Below are 17,825 nucleotides of genomic sequence, written 5' to 3'. Positions count from 1 at the left end.
TTCCAAAGGAAGGGGGTGAGGAGTGGGGAGAGATTAACCAAATAACTTATATGCATATATGCATAACCCATGGACACAGATAGTAATGCAGTAGGCCTGGGGGGGTTAGCAAGTGCAGGGTGGAGGGGGTCAATGGGGGGAAAGGGGGGATATCTGTATTACTTTCAGCAATAAAGATAAATTTTTAAAAAATTAAAAGATAGGCAAAATCCATTCTAAATTATGCTGTTAATTATATTGTCATAGGTGGCCATCCATTTCCCTCACATTTTAGCTATCTATTGAGAAAACACATGCCCTGCCTAATCAGATTATATGAATTTTCACCACTAATGGCTAGTTCTTCACCAAGTATCAATAATCCCTGCAGGACTCATCAATTCCTAGGAACCAAGCCCCAATCTTGCCTCATCTAGTGTGAGACAGTAGAGACACAGTGGAAATGAGCACATTTAGGAAAGCCGGGTTCTAGACCCAGTTCAGCCCAAAACTCTCAGGTAACTTTGGGAAGCCATTCTTTCTCCTTTCCTACTGAGTTTCCATATCTGACAAGTGAAAGAACTGGACTAGATAACCTTCAAACTCTTTTCTAGTTCTCCTACTCAGAGTCTTTGTGATTAAGACATGAAGAATGGCCCTGGTATGAATGCAGAAAGAAAACAAGCTTGGTTGTCACCTCCATCATGGGAGACTCAGTTGTTCACAATGCTATTTTGTTCTAGTTACTATGTCTACTGCAAATTAGCAATCACCTATAACTAGCATCTCCCCCTTCACGGAATGGATTAATAACCTCAGGGTAGCAGAAAAGCGCAAAGAGATCTAGTAAAATAAAATCTCCTTCATTGAATAGAATTAATTCCGGCCATTCTGATCTAACTTTAAGGTCTAGGTGAAGCAATATAGGAAAGATTGAAAACAGAGGCCTTATTTATATTATATAGTTGTGTAAAAGGTAACATACAGAGGAATAATATGTGAAAAGAGTAACCATTTTGAAATTAATTTTTTTAAAAAGACCATGAAATAATAAAATAACGAAATTAAAATAAATGAGGTGATCTAGTCCAATCTCCAATAAATAGAACCCTTTAAAATCAGTAAGAGTCCTAGATATGAAGAGCAGAGCCTAGCTCTACTATTTTACTGAATAAGTTATTTCAGTTCTGGTAGCTTACCACTCAGTAAAATGGCAATAACATCTGTTCCACCCAACTCAGAGAGCTAGAGTAAAATTCTCTTTTGAGAACTGAATGATATCACTATGAAAGCACTGTATGAACTATAAAGAATTGTACAAAAATAAAGGCATTCTACTGAGTCACCTTGAATATGTACCCTATGGATTTACTTTTTCGAAAATTTCACATTAAAAATGTTTTTAAAAAATTTAGAGATTGGAGAAAGTCAACTCCAGGGCACAAGAGAACTCCACTTTACAAACTTTACAAATTTCATTTGTAAACTTTACAAATCGTTCTGTATAATAATCTATTGTAATAATGGATAAAAATGACAAATTTCAAAATCATCCCAAGAAAATAAAGCATAGAAATCTCAATTTGTTTTATATCTACCAAGGGAACTGAAAAAGAAAGATCTATACCTTGTTCTGCCATCAAAATCTAAGGCTTTGTTTTGTTTTGTTTTGTTTTGTTTTGGAGGGGGAGGTGTTTTGTGTTTTCAAATTTGAGGCAGAGACAGCAGAGACCCGGATTATAGGATGAAGAACACTACCAGCTCGTACCTTAAAGTCCAATAGAAAACTCACATCATCCCATTGACCTCAGTAGTCTAGAATAGAAGGTGATGAGACAACACCAGACGTACATACCAAAGTCATCCCACAAAAATGACAAGGCCACTTAACATGGTAAAATATGTATGAAGACAAAACTTCATAAAATATATATATGGGCTCATAGCATATAGTACAGGACACAAAAAGGTGTTTGGAAATGCAGGGACATTCCAAACAGGGGAGGAGACACAAGTTGTTAAGAATAATCAATAAAAGTATGAGAATAATGGTAGTAAAATGAAAGGATCCTACGGCCTAAACAGCTACCTACTGGGGGGGAAGCACATCCCACTTTTAAGTGTGCCAAAGACCTTTAAAGAAAGATTATTAGCAAACTATCTTATAAAAGAAAATTATAATATGTGGTATCACATAAATATAAGTTGTTGTGGAAAACATGTGGGTACTTTTCCACTTTCACAGTCAGAATTTTAAAAATGTGAAAGCAACCCCCAGAGGTGACAGATATAATAACCAAGGTGAGAAACGCATAAAGAGGTTAAGGCATGATGAAAAAGAGACCTCACTAGACTATAATGCATCCAGGCTAACTCTGGACTCAGAGGGCGCCCGAGGTCTAGTGCCAACCCAGCCCTGAGCAGGCTGTGCATCTAACACCCTGCACTACAGCTCTCATACTGACACCAGGAAAAGAGGGACTATGAGACTTCTATTAGTTCTATCTTTCTATATTTTCGATTGGGTTCTTAGAGGCCAGTCAGTCTCTGAATTAAGCTGTGAATGAAAAGATTTTATGGGACAGAAGTTCAGGAGAGTGTATGCTAAAAGCAAAAGATGGCGTGAGCTGAGGCATAAGACCATGGCATCATCAATTCACTCTGTAAATAAAAAATGTTACCTACTCCCTGGGGATTTCACTAATGGCATAGAACATTCTAAGTGGACAAAAATGAAAAAGAAAAAAAAAAGTATAACAACTTTAAAAATGTATAAAAATTTAAACAAAACTAGCATGAATTATAAAAATGTTTTGAGTAATAGAGAATGCCCTAACATTTAAATTAAATATAAAGTAAAGCAAATCTCGTACTTCTAACAAATATCATGCCATACTATACAGCAGATGAAGAGAAGTAACTTCATTTTAAAAAGTCTGAATATCCATAAACCTTTCCCCATATTTGTCTTTAAAATGTATATATGCAAGGGAAATGTTTTTCCTTCATGTATTCAAAAAAGGTTATATTAAAAAGAGAGAGAGGTTGGCAGAACTGCAAGAAAGAATCTAGACTTCAGAAATTAAATGAGACTGAGTTGCTTCATATGAGGATGCCATATTCCAAACTGTTTATTGTAAGAAAAGAATTACTGAGTGCTTCCTTCACCCATCCAGCCATCCGCCATCCATCCAAATATATACATACATAAGAACATACAGACATACATTTGACCATACACAATCCTTCCTACTAAAAACACAGTAGCGTAAAAAGAGCCAAGAGGAACATAAGGACAAGTGAGAAACCATGTCTTGTTGCTTAAATGGGGAAACAAAGCTTACATTCTCACAAGGAAGCAGGAAAGCATCTCGATCATATGGGGCCTGAGTGCCACATATGCCATGAACAGGACAAGCAGGGGAGCACACAGATAAGGGTGCAGCCTCGTTTTAAAAACTTCGTAGCCATGAAACCGCACAGGATAACACCTCTCCTCTCTAAGCTTCCATCTCTTTATGTGAAAAGACACTTGCTTCATAGGGTTACAGGGCAGGCAATGAAATGATCATGAGGAAGCGCAGTGCCTCACAGACTGCATGCTCAGTGCCTGACAGAGCAAGAGCAGGACAAATAACCAAAGAAGAAATTTGATAGAGTAAGACATATATGGGAAGCCGGGGAAGGGAGTGATTACTTCTGATCTAGGCCATGCCTACACATTTTGGGAAAGGTGATACAAGTAAGGATTTGATAGGTGACAAAAGGTGTGTAATGGCAAGTTAAGAAAAAGCACGGGGCTGAGCAAAGAGATGCAGAGTATCGGAGAGTACGCCGGTGTCCCTGGAGAACAAGATAAACTGTGAGTGAACCTCACATGATGCAGTGAAGAAGGCGGGGCACCTCAGGCACGAGTGCCCCAAGAGCCAATTCACCGTAATTCCCAGTGTTCAGAGTGAAGGAGTCTGCGGGACACCATTATATGTGGCTCTCCTCCCTCTCCTGCATGCCCGACTTCATATAGGACCCGCTCCCTCTCTCACCCTTGGCTGTGCATCGACTGTCATACCTCTTAAGACTTCCTCACACATTTGTCTCCTACTTGATAAGAGACCCTGTCTTTATTCCTTTCATATTAGAGGGAAGTCCATTATAGTTCTCCCCAAATGTGAGGAGACACATTAACAATCCCCCTGGTGAGCAGACCAGGGGAAACATTGAGAAAACAAGGTGCGAAAGCCAACACATGGCTCTTCTTGTCCTTGTGAAGAGGGATTATCTTCCCTCTTCCCGACCTCTTTCCTGAGTCCTGCAATGAGTCAAAGAAACGCAGCTCCACAGAGTCCTGATGAGCTGCAAAGATGCAACCTCCTTCAAGGCCAGTATAGCTTCGGGCACTGCCATGGAGAGTAGTAGAGCACCAAGGGCACTGTTTATTGTTCTTCCACAGCAGCTCTCTGGTGGTTTCGACATGGCCCTTTCTGGAGAGAGGATGCCGAAGGACCCACAGCCACAGCTCATGCATGCACGCTGGTGCCTGGCCTCCCCACCACCTGCCTAAGCAACCCGTCACCTTACACAGCTAGACATGTGGGCTAGGCTTTCGACTTCAGTCCTAAAATACAAATAGACTAGTAAAGTGTTGACTGGGGGCAGGGAGAGAACTAGAATGATAAAAGAGAGGCTGAACTATATCACAGAGTGTGAAATGGTCTCAGGCAAAATTGCTGAAACAAAAACACTAATATCATCTAAGAACAAAGTAGAAACATCCTGGAGAGAATACAGTAATTTGAAAAAAAAAAAAGGGTGAGGGGAAGAGAGAAAATAGAGCAAGGGGGCTAAATCTCCTTTCACTGCCTCCTCTCTCAGAAACCAGAAGTCTAACGTTCTCTGTTTGTTGGTTACTTTCATGAGTTTGGATGAATTGCAGACACTGATTAGCCAAAGTGTGGAATCACTTCAACCAAACAGTACGCATTCTCTGTGCTCCCTGTGGGGTGATGTGTGAACATGCACATATGTATATGCCTGAGATGCTGAGCTCATGTGGATCTTCACATTCCACTTGATGTCAACTGAATGTACTGTGATTAAAACCCCTAAAGCTAGGCTTCACTCAAATTTGTCTGTGCGCTTCAACAAATGCAGATCTCACAGAGCTCTCCAAACAACTTTATCCTACAGTAGCTTAGAGGGGGGAAAAATAGCCAGAGAAAGCAATCCAATTCCAGGTCCTTACTAGGTTCACTCCACATGGGCTTCCCTTTAGACCACATAGCAGCATTCTGGGACACTTGTCCAATGGAAAGAGGGAGAGTCCACTAGGGTGTAGACACATTTCTGCAGGACAATGGGAGGGGGGAGGGGACAATGCAGCAGAAGGACAGTGAGCTGTGAATGAAGAGAGCAGAGTTCTAGTTTAGGTTCTAGCCCTAATTCACTGTGTAACCATAGCCATATAACCCCTGAGAGGTCTCAATCTCTTTATCCCTAAAATAAGAGTTGGCTTAGATAGTTCCTAGGTGTCCTTGGATAATTAACTATGAGAGAAACACTACAAATTCTTGAGCTACCTTTTTCTGATACAATGTGCTGTAAATCTCTTTAATTACATTGAACTCTCCCGCTTTGGAAACCCAACTCTGAAATCCCTACACTTACCTTCACCTCCAGATTGCTTGTATGGGTTGTACTTGGGCTTTGGAGCAACTACCGGTGCAAACTTTTTGGGTGGCTGTTGTGTGGACACTGAAATGCTGGGGGTCCCAAAGGAATGGGTGGTCTCCATCCGTGCAGGTACGTGGCCAAGGGGCTCACCAGTGCTTTTGGGTGGCAGCCAAGATGGGTGAGACATTGTTGGAATCTGGAATTAAAAAATATATACAGTTGTTTTTATGGAAGCATGAAAATGAGGCAACATACCTTACTTTGTTATTATTTCATTTTAATCCATACTTAATGAAATCTTGAAAAAGCTCTCTGAGAAGAAGAAAGAAGAGAGAGAAGATGGATGAAGGAAGAAGGAAAAGGGGAGGGGGAAGAGCAGAAGAATAACTAAACACTCCAACTAATTCATCGTAAATACCTCTCTTCTAACAGGTATTATGTTAGTGCCCAGCACACCCCAGGAAATAGATATAAGTAAGAAATCATCCATAACCTGGAGTAGTTTCTATGGTAGGAGAATCTTATACCAGTAAGGTTGAAAAACCTTCAGTTGTATTAACAACCTATTAAAATAATTATCACACCAATTAAATGATGATATGTACCTAAATGAAGTGTTAAGTTACTTAAGTGAGGATTAAAAAGTGTTGCTGCAGAAAAAGATAAGATCACTCCTTGCTGGCAGCAGCAGCAGAACTCATTGATGCCGTGACCTTTGGACAGAGCCTTGAGTGCTGAGTAGAGGTCAGGCCTGAGCAATGTTAGCAAAGTTACATGGACACAGGCCTTACACTTAGTGTGACTGGGGGCGGAATAAGAAAAAGTAGCTAGCAAAAAAGCTAAATGTGGAATGGAGTCAGAACACAGTCAGCTTTACATGCAAGCCTGAGGATCTTAAACTTATTTAGGCATTTAGGAACCTCCAAAAGTCGATTCTTGAAACAGGGCATACAAGATACATGGCAAGATACTTTAAAATGGTCCCTCTGGCAGGAGCAGTTCTGTGCCCCACCAAGGGGCACTTGGAGTTTAGAGGATGAGAACATTGTTTGCCACTATGCCTAGGATAATTACTGGCACTTACTGGCCAGGGGCCAGAATATTCAAACCTGTAATGCACCCGTCAGTCCCACATGACAAAGAAATGCCCCATGAAGAACTGTGGTGAACTGATTTCATACTGGACCTTTATGAAAAACTTAACTAGGAAGCGGACAAACCAGCCCAGCCCAGATGCTCTTCTAAACAGATTAGAATACACTGTGTAAGGAAAGAAAAGTGATGCTTACATGTCAGAGTGAGCCAATCACCCCTGTAGGCAGCCTGCAGGCTGGGGCTGAGCCTCAGCGACTGCTGCTGGGGGAGGCTCTCCAAGCCTGATTGAAGAGCCTTTCAGTACAGGGAGGCCCGGAAGGCACCCTCACCCGCTCCAAACCCAAATCCACCCAGTAATTTATTAATTGAGCTGAATTAATTGAGAGGGCTACATGATTACCTCCAGATGTCTGTAAAGACAAAAGCACTGGAAATGCAGAAAAAAATAAAGGCCTCACTCAGCACGTGGCATGGGAATAGACAGATGGGGTAAAGAAGAAAGAAGGGGAACAGTGTCGCCTGGGTGTTAGCATCAGGTCACACAGGATAAGAGTCACAACCTTGAGCAACCTCCATGTCCCTATCAATTGTCTCAGGTACTTCCACCCCCTCAAAATTAAGATAAAAGCCCTGACCTCCTCAAATCCTCCTTAGTTTTTATGGTAACCAATGACATAACAAAATTAAAGTGTTTTACATATTGTAAAGTGCTATTCAAAGGGAGGAGAGGAAACTGTTAGAGGTATAGATTTCTCAGTAAAAGAAGATAATATTGCCCTGGCTGGGTGGCTCAGTTGGTTGGAGCATCACCCCATACACCAAAAAGGTTGTGAGTTCAATTCCAGGTCAGGGCACATACCTAAGTTGTGGGTTTGATCCTTGGTCAGGGCGCATATGGGAGGCAACCAATCAATGTTTCTCTATCTCTTTCTCTCTCTTTTTCTCTCTCCCCCTTTCTCTCTCTCACTCTCTCACATCAACAAAAAACATATCAGGTGAGGATTTTTTTAAAAGATGATAACATTAATATCAATGAAAAGGATTCTAAATTGACAGACAGGAGGCTTTTGTTACTGAAGCCAGTAACTAGCTTTTCAGTTTGCTTTCAGGGCCTTTCTTTTCCTCTTCCCCCCGTTTCTCATGCACACACTGTGTACATATACATTTACTAAATTGTGAGTTCCTTGAAAGGGCAGGGAGTATATTTCACACATCCCTAAATCATCCTTACAAGGCCTAGCACAAAACCAATATAGAAAAGCATCCTTGAACGTTTGGCTTACTCATGGTTCTTAAACCTAGCTGTGTTATTTAGAATCATTTGAGAAGATTAAAAAGAAAAAAAAAAAAAAAAAAAGGAAAGAAAACCCAAGCCCATCTCTCAGGGTTGAGAAACACTAATTTTGTGTGTGTTTTTTTTAAAAATTGATTCTCGGTCTTCTACTAAAAGGTGTAAAAGTGTATGTTCTGCTTTCAACATGACTAAAGTGATTATAAGTGGGAAACAGGCAGGGTAAAAAAAAGATTTGGAAATTTTAATGCGCTATATGTTTTTGCAGTATAAATTTTACTTGTACCTTTTTAAAAATGGGTTAATATCCTTGCCACTTCTCTGTAACACTAAAGTTATTCCAAAGTAGAAACTTTTAAAAATGGGCTAGTATAGGATGCAGTGATTTTGAAAGCAAAGAAGTACACTTCCAGAGCAAAATCCCACAATGCTAACTGACTGTGGAATTTTTCTGGGAGAGCATGAACAATGGAAACTTAAGCATCTATATGCAAATCATTGACTCCACCATCTTTTCAGTCTTCCCCAGCACCATCTGTTACCCTAACACTCCCCTCCCCATGGAGGCACCTCCAGCTCCACCTCTTCAGAATGCCAGGGTCTGGCCAAGTATCTGCAGCAGATGACCTTCACAGCATCTTCTACTATCACTCTTTGGTATGTCAAAAGTGGCCCAGTGACACCCTTCCCAGGATTTATAATGAATGTTCATGACCTGAGCCTTTGCTCATGCCATGCCTACCGTCTACAATGCATTTCACTGCCCTTGCTTTCTACTGAGACTTTTTTTAAATCTTGACCCAACTCAAATGTCTCTAATGCTAAAAACATTTCCCCCAAAATGAGTAGCTTGATTCTGGGCTCTTTCAGTATTTGTTTCATACTTATAACTGTCCACACAGAAGCCATTTTTTTCACTTGCCGATCTGCTCTAATAAGCTGGAAGCTCCTGAGTGACCTCACTATACCAGCACGGTGCCTGGTTAGGAAGTTTAGGACGCCCTTAGAAAAATATGCTTTGCATGAATGGATGAGTGACTGAAGGCTTATCTCCTTGGTTACTCATCCCTTTCTAGAATCTCTGTATTACCGTCCTTAACAGACTCTGATATAATTACCTTTTTCCCTCCCTTAACTTAGCAATATAATGATTCATGTTGCTGGATTTCCAGATATTGAACCAGCTTTGCACTTCTAGAAAAATCCTACTCAATCTCAGCTGTAGTGTTTTGATATGTTATTGAATTAAATATGCTATTTTACATAGAACTTTTGTACATAAATCATAAGTAAGATTGTTCTGTAGTGTGTTTTTTCTCTACTTGTTTTACTTTACTAGGTTTTGATACAAAGATTCTGTACCCTTTTCTACTCTTTGTGTTAGTTTAAGGATGAGAAATTATGTGCTATTTAAAGGTTTATAAGAATTCAATGTAAGTCATCTAGATATAATAATTTCTTAAATAATAGATCTTAATCATATTTCTAATAACTTCTATACTTGTAGAGTTTTATGCTTCTTTTGAGGTCATTCTGCTGGAAATTCTACTGGATCTTTGGATTTTATCTGTTCCCTTTCAACCAAGCTAACTCTCAATTAAAAATAATGTCCATTTCCTCTGCATTATTTAGACCCTGAGCTAACTTCCTACTAGTCCTTAAAGACATGATTCCTGTCCTCTCTCCTCAGGTTCGAGTTACTTACCCTTTTACTGTACTTCCACAACTCCTGTCACCACACTCACCACACAACACTTGGCCTCTCTGCTTGCCTGTATCTCAAACTAAACTCTTGGATCCTTGAGATAAGTAATTATCATTCCCCAATCCCAGGACCTAATACATTATAGGTACTCAATAAAAATGTCTGTTAATTTAATGAATAAATAAATGTATTTGTCTGGCACTGGAGCTCCAGATGAATCAGATTCTCATCCTGTACTCAAAAAAGTTTAAAGTCTACCTGAGGGCAATATATCTACACATGTGAAAAGAGAAAGAGAAAAACACAAACCATACAAAAATCTGGGTTATGTCACAGGAGCCAGCCCAAGCTTGGCAGGGATATCCCTTAACATGTACTTTGAAAGCTGGATGGCTCTAAAACTTAAATGGAACAACAGGGATGATGCCTGGAAATACTGTGAGCTCAAGGAAGAAACAAGGCATTTCTGGGGGGCAAGGAGCAGACCACTTGTACCAAAATGAGGGGCTCAAGGTGACTACTTAGGGAAAAGGTTTGGAAGATAAAAGTGCTTGTGTATTAAAGGTCTTATATAGAGAAGAAGCTAGAACTTTTATCTTTGAACAGGAATCTAATAAGAGTGAAAACTGTATGTAAGGAAAATTAATCCATGGAGGATGGATCCAAGGAAGGCAATAAATCAGCTAGATTCCCTATGGCCCCAGTTCTAGTCTCAGCTTTGCCAGTGTGACCTTCAACAAGAAAGGATACTCATTTGCAAAATGAATGTCTGTAAAGTCCCAATCAGCTCTAATGTTCTATAGTGTTTTCCTTCTCTGCAATCTTAATTACAGCCCTTCAATTTGATAAATGGGTTTGAGGGAGCCTCACAAGTTTAGTGAAGGCATGAACTAGAACATGTAAGTTGGGGTTTCTCAGCTTCTCAAAGAGACATCCAATGTAGACACAAAGAAGCAGTGGTGAGAGCTGGTTTTGCTGGACCAAAACTTAGCCTACTCTTACTTCCTCTGGTTCTAGATTGGTTTCACTCTAAGGTTATAATCATGAAAGCAAGAAGTGAAAGGGAAGATCTCCACAGAAGCTCTGAAAATATACAATGAGAAGAGAGGAAAAAAGAGAAATGGCCCTCCTCTAAGCAAGATGCCTAATGCTTAAGGAAGTCAGAGAGTTGGGGTGCACTGGTCTTTTAGGAACTATAGTCAAATGCAAAGAAGATATAAAGAACCTAAGAAGTTTCTATTATTACCCTCTCTGTTCAGCAGGTACAAGAACACCACAGACTGACAATAAATAACAAGTGTTTACTAAGAACTTACAATAGGCTAAGCAATTTTCTAATGGCCACATAATCTTCATAGCCATTATCCACATTTATCAGATCTGGAAAGTAAGGCTTTAAGAATTAATGTGCTCAAATATCAAAGCTGAAGCCTGGGCATAGATCTTCAACCACAAATCCATGGTCTTCACCATGGTACCACCCTTCTGTTTGAAGGATAAAGGAGAACACCACAACGCAAAGAAACAGTAGATTTTGCTCTTATCTCCATTCCTAGCTCCTGAATCTTACTTGTCATAACGTCTTCTCTATTCTATTCCATTGAGCTTAGACCATCATGAGCCACAGAATCACAAACTGATGAAGCCAATAGTCTGATCACACAAATCAAGGCACAACAGAATATAAAAGACTACAAAGGGCCATATGGTAACCAAGACCCTTCCTCTACAGGTGGGAAAACTTAGGGCCACAGGTAAAGTGACATTAAATATTAACAAAGCTACTAAGCCTCTCTAAAGGTACCATGTCACTGTCATCACCATCATCGGCATAAATAGAACTAACTAGTGCTTGCTCAAGTTATCCTTCTTTCCTAAAATCAATATTGCACACTTCTTTAAACATTTACTTAGATCATCAAAATTTTAAAACAACCAACCCATTACATGGTATCATCTAACATTAAGTGCTATAAGCTTGAAATAGTGGTTTTCAAAACTGTCCTTATACTAGTTTCAACTGGGGGTCTTTATGTATACATTCTGATTCAAGGGTTAAGAATATCTGACTTTGAGCATTCATATTAATCTTTAACTCATGTTATGTTGGTCTCCAAATCTCCATTGGCAATTAACCCAAGACCTGACTCTTGGTCAATGTTTGCCGAATAAATGAATGATACTGAAGAAAGACTGGTATTAATATTACCATTAATGGTAGAAGAAATGAGAGGCTGAAGTATTATATGACCTAAACATCAGAAGTAGTTGATGGCAGACTAAGGATTCATGTCTCTTAGCAACAGTTTCATTATTTAAACAACCAATTAAGATTTAATAACACTTTCCTATAACTTTGAAGGTTTTTCACTATCATTCCTCTTTATATCAAAGCTAGCACCTTCCTAGAATTTCAAAACTGCCCTCTTAACAATCTATGGAAATGATACAATGTGTTTCCCTATGTAGGCTACAGCTATCCATCCTTTGCTGTATCTTGGTGTTAAGCTAAAAGATCCCTGATCTTCTGAATTCAGACTCAGCTTACAGTCTTAGATACAGCATGAGGTCAGAGTACAACCTTTGTTCTCTCTGTGATCACACTGTCCTCCTCTGAAAAGACCACTGAAAAAAAAAGTGATGGAATTAGATGAGTACTAATGACACCTCTACTCACAAACTCATGATTCTATGCAAGATTCTGACTGTAAAACAAGCCAGAAAGAAAAAAAAAACAAAAGTCATACATGGAGACTCCAAATCACCTACACTTCTCTTACCTCATCAGTGAGGAAGCATAGGCTTTTGTTTTTGTTTCTTTCCTTCTTTTTTGTCACCCATTTCCCTGACTCTTCAATCTTCCTCATTGTGGGAGGGAGTTTTAGATTGATCTCAGAGATTACCAAGGTATCAATCAAGATTTATTATGCACAAGTAAATAATTACTTTAGGCAAACATTTTCCAAACAATGTAGGTAAGTCCCTACCAGTGTAATTATGAAGCAAATATGCCCTGGCATGTGATGGAAGCGTGGGAAGATAACGTTAAAGAATATGGCAGGCTGAAAATTACACACAATTGGTAGTTGAATAGCCAATGTAATCACTCTTTCACTGATGTACCAGGTCAGATGAGAGCCAGAAGGGCAAAACATAATCTGTCATGGGCTGAAAATGTCAATGTACTCACTTAATTTCTCTTCACAGGCAGCTTTGGCCCAGCACTGGCTAAGTGCCCCACTCTCTGCATGGACAGCTGGCATTACTCAGAAGGGGTGACTAGAGAACAACTCCACAGAAATGCCAAACCTTTATATAGACTATCTGAGAGACAGTTGGAAATACTGGAAAAAGCCCTGGACTTAGATGCAGGGAACTTCAGTGCAATTTCTAGCTCAGCCACTAGTTGGCTCTATGATTTATGATCTTGACCTCCTTGAATCTCAGTATCTCTCCCTGTTTGTAAACTAATATTAGAGGCCTGCTACCATTCCTTCCAACTTCCATGCTGCAACTCCTACAAGTCTGCAAGTTGAGTGAGCTGAGGTTGCTTACAAAACTATCTTAACTCCTAGGAGTCCCACTGACCGACCAGGGAGTATAGAATGAAGGGAGGTAGGATAGGAATCAACTCATAAATGTCAACCTTCCTTGCACAAAGTTAATATGAATACAAATTAATGCTAAAGGCACAATCCTCAGTGGCTGCCAAGTGCATTTGAAGATCCCAGGCAAACAAAGGAGCATCACAGGAGAGAAGCATCAGTCCAGACAAGTAAACAATTGTCTATGATGAAGAAGTGAGGCAGAATAGAGACATATCTCCACATTGTACTTTCACTTCAGATTCAGAATGTCACATGAAAAGGGAACAATCATCTCTGAAAGGGAAACAATATCAGAAAGACCAGGACTCTCAAGAGAAGGTAAAGGACAGAATAGAATTAAACCAATTACTAACCAACTGGTCTTTGTGGTGACAGCTCCCATCAGTCATGGAAGAAAAGAGACATGATGCCAACAGCCAGGACAAGATATTCAATGCCAGGAGGTCACAGAGTCCCAGTTGGGAGAAATCTTAGGAATTAATTTGTTCCTTCTAATTTGAATATTCAAACACCAAGATTTAGAGAAGCTGAAGTGGCTTCTTCAAGTTATCACAGCAGCTAGTACATATCAGTGTTTGCAATGGAAAATTTTCACTAAAAAAGCTAGTAATTCTATTGATTGTTGGAAGACAATTTAAAAGAGTAGACAAAAGTCACTTAAATGAGCAAGGACTAAAGAGTTTCCCAAAAGAATGAGCACCCATGACATTGAAAATTAGCACAGAAGTCGTGTGACCCCAATCTTGTACTCTGGGTTACATGTAACAGCAATTTTTCTACTTGGCTAAGTGGCCAAGAAAATGTTACCCTCTCTGGACCTCAATTTCTCCACCTCCAAAATAATAAGCATTAAGAAGATGATCTCCAACATCCTTCTTACAACATTTATGCTTTAGTGGTATGGAGAGTGTAAGACGTGCTGTGCTTTCAAAAAATGTTATTTTAAAAAGGCTTCTTCTGTCTCTGATTCTAACAGAGTGTTTTACTGTACAAGGCCAAGAGAAAGAGGCAAACAATACCTTGAGGCCTTTGAGTTCAGCACATCTACTTCTCAAAGTGGAAATCTGGATTTATAAAGACAAGGTTCCTGTTCATAAGGGTCTTAAACTCCTGGTTTATATCTTGCTCCCTCACTAGGATGAAAACATGACAGAGGAAAAGTCACCAATATAATCTCTGATGAAGCCTGGTAATCTCTTTGGTGATATCTGGAATTTTCTCATTCCCAATCCACCACTAAGTGAGTAAGTCCACAAGTTAATTACTGCTCATTTGTCTGCATTCCCCTGACAGCTTGTTCAAACTTGTATTAAAACACACAAACATTGAATTTTCGTTACCTGTTTGCAAGTCTGTTGTGCCCATTAGACAGGCCATAAAATTTTACTAGCACTTGAGGGATGTTTTAATGGATTTTAATTTTTAATAATTTTGTTTGTATTTTCCTTTATTACAGATTCACTTTGGTACCCCAAATAAATGTAAACAGAATAACAGAAAAATAATTCCATTTTAGATATAACTTGCAAAAGTAAAAATATTTAATTTTGTCTTCAATGAATGAGTCCATTTTTGACAAATCTCGGGCCATATTTTTATCTGATGATACTACATGTGACTCTGAAGCAATGTTTATCCAGGCCACATACACTGCTAAGAGTAATCATAGCAACAAGACATAGAGCTAACTGTTACACTTCAGCCTCTGAACATTATATTGTTCACAAAACTGTCACCTGTCAACTGTGCTATTTGTATACTATTGTCACAACTGGTCATAAACTAACTTAGAGCCTTTGCATAGAGTTTGGACACAGTAATTTGAATTAATGTTATTGAATTTATGTAATAATGTTCTATAAATTAATCATCTTGGTTTCTCTAATACTAAATCCCCATAGTAAATTTTTGTTAAACCCCGAACTTCATTCTAAGGTTAGAGTATAATGATATTGTTAAATTAAATAAAAATGCCCTGATACTGGAAAAATAAAAAGGGAGAGAGGAGAGATACACATTTTTCAGCCTTCAAGGACCATGAGAATACAGTTTTAGAAAACAAAGAGATTCAACTTCATACATTATATGCTCTGAAATAAAAAATTTTGTTTAACACCAATCCAAGAGCCTGGAGAAATTTCTCAGTATTTGAAATGGTATGAAAAACAGACAAGCTTCTCATCAGAATGTGTTATAAATTCAAATTATGTAAGGGAAGCTAGTTTTGCAATTTCACATTTAATAGCAAAACAATTGAAACCATTTTTAACTGGTGACCTTTTTCTTAAGTCATGTTGGAAGTTGTTCCACTTTATTTCAAGATTTTGAAACAGAGACAAAAACTGTATACACATTGACCAATGGCAGCTGAGTGAGACTGAGCCAGGCAGTTTCAGAGCAGTTTCAGAATGACATCAGTGAATGTTATTCCCTTTTAAATTTATCTCGATGAGAGTATGGGTGTTGTGCCTTCTGCATTTTTATCAATTATTGACCAACATGAAAAAACACAATGCAATATGTGAAGAATGTACTGAATTGGCTAATATTCTTGGGAAATAAAACACACACATTTTTAAGGTAGTAGCTAAAGACACAATAGTCACCAATAGAGGAGTTTAATATCCAAATTGTTAATGAAGATATTTCTTCTAATGTAGAGCTTAGGTTGAAACTTAACTATCTGTTAAGTTTGCTTGTACATATCCAATGACCAGGAGCTCATTACCTCTAAAGACAGCCCCTTCCATGGCAGAAAAGTTGTAACTGCCAGAAAGTTATGTGTAGCTGAAATCTGTCCCCATGAGAACCACCTATCTGTCTCACCTTTGCCCTCTGTGATCACAAGCCCACTTATATATGGCAGCCCTCCATATATTTAAAGTCATTTTTTGTTTCCTATTCAAAATTTTTTCCTGTATTCCAAGTTAAAAAAAAAACACACACACACACAAAAAAACACAGTCAAATTCTTACTTCTTTTTAACTAGTCTTAGGGCTTTAGAACAATAACATAAAATTTAGAACCTCAAACCAATAATTTTCAAACATTTCTTCAATAAAAAATTGTTTCTTCATGCCAAATCTTTAAGAAAATCCCAAGAATAAAATAGACAAATTGATAAAACAGTTCCTCAGACTTTATTTAAATCTTCGTCCTTTGGCAGAATACATTTCACTCGTACGGGAAGTATAATGCATTACAGTCATCCCTAGGGGGATTGGCTCCAGAACCCCCCTCAGATACCATAATCTGCAGATGCTCAAGTCCTGTATATAGAAAGGCATAGTATTTGCATATAACCTATGAGCATCCTCCTAGATACTTTAAATCATCTCTAGATTACTTACAATACCTTATACAAGGCAAATGCTATGTAAATTCTTATTATGCTGTATTGTTTAGGGAAAAATTGTGAAGAAAAAGTCTGTACATATTCAGTACAGGCACAACCTTTGTAGGTCTACCTACGTAGGTACACATCAGCAACAATACAACTTATTTCTTAATATTTTTGATGCCAAACTCGTGAATACAAAGGGCTGACTATTCCTCCCCTGCCCTCCTATGAGGGCTATGCTATGAGCCAGGTTGAAAACCCACTGCTCTAAAATATTACAGCAGTGTTTTTAAGTAAATAAAGAACAAAGATGGTATCTTCCGTTGTTTTTTTAGTGCCTAATACAAAGTCTGTCCTATCAGTGTTCAGCAAGTGATTATTAGATAAAAGAGAAGGTAAACTTAAGGATGTGGGAGTACAAGAGGCAAGCTCTGCCTCTGAATCATTTGAGTCCTCATTTCCAACATGTTTGCTACAGCTCCTTATAATTAGGGTGGCCATACATCCAATTTATGCCTGCTGTTTCAGTGTGATTATTAACAGTGCCTCTTTTCACTCTCAGAAGTGTCCCAATTTAGATGGTAACTTATACAGTCACTCTACTTATAACACTGTGATAATGAGGCTTTGATCACTGAATCCAAGAGAATCTTGACTATGTTCAGGTCGTCTCCCAAAGCCTCCATATGGCCAAAAACCTCCCACATTTGAGTTGCTCAGAGGGAAGCACACTGTGCAGTGGGAAGTAGCAGCTTTGGACCCTGCTCTTGAAGCATGTGCTTCCCAGTGAACAGGGATGAATGTACCAGAATGGATCTGCAGGAGTAGAAGTATGCAAAACACAGTAGAGATGGAGCAGAAGCTAGTAGCTACTACCCTACACAGTCAGCCTCTTTCTCCTGGAGCAAAGAATACAGCCTTTTCTAAGAAAATCAGATTATTTACTTCAATTATGTCTTTCTCCCCTGCCCACTCCTGTTCCCTACCCCCCACAGGTGATTGATATCACCTGTGATTTTATCATGTCTACTTGATTCCAAGTAGAAGGATGCTGGGTTTGTCTAATTCTTAATTTGGAACAGAAAAATAAGGGAGTGGGCAAGAAACAGAAATAAAATGTGTCCAAATTTATTCAC

At 38.9% G+C, this 17,825-nt stretch overlaps 1 protein-coding gene across 4 annotated transcripts in view; it reads right to left on the bottom strand.

The window, feature by feature from the left end:
- LPP (LIM domain containing preferred translocation partner in lipoma) overlaps positions 1 to 17,825 on the bottom strand; it is a 617,231-nt gene that overhangs the window by 405,256 nt on the left and 194,150 nt on the right. For all 4 annotated transcript variants that reach the window (XM_081138106.1, XM_081138104.1, XM_081138105.1 and 1 more), the window contains one exon: positions 5,644 to 5,845. In XM_081138106.1, the coding sequence (XP_080994232.1) occupies positions 5,644 to 5,836 (193 nt within the window). In that variant the 5' untranslated portion in view covers positions 5,837 to 5,845. The remainder of the gene's footprint in view (positions 1 to 5,643; positions 5,846 to 17,825) is intronic.

This window comes from Miniopterus schreibersii (assembly GCF_964146895.1).
Source record: "Miniopterus schreibersii genome assembly, chromosome: 5".
Classification (NCBI taxonomy): domain Eukaryota; kingdom Metazoa; phylum Chordata; class Mammalia; order Chiroptera; family Miniopteridae; genus Miniopterus; species Miniopterus schreibersii.
This window is presented reverse-complemented; position numbering and strand designations above follow the sequence as displayed.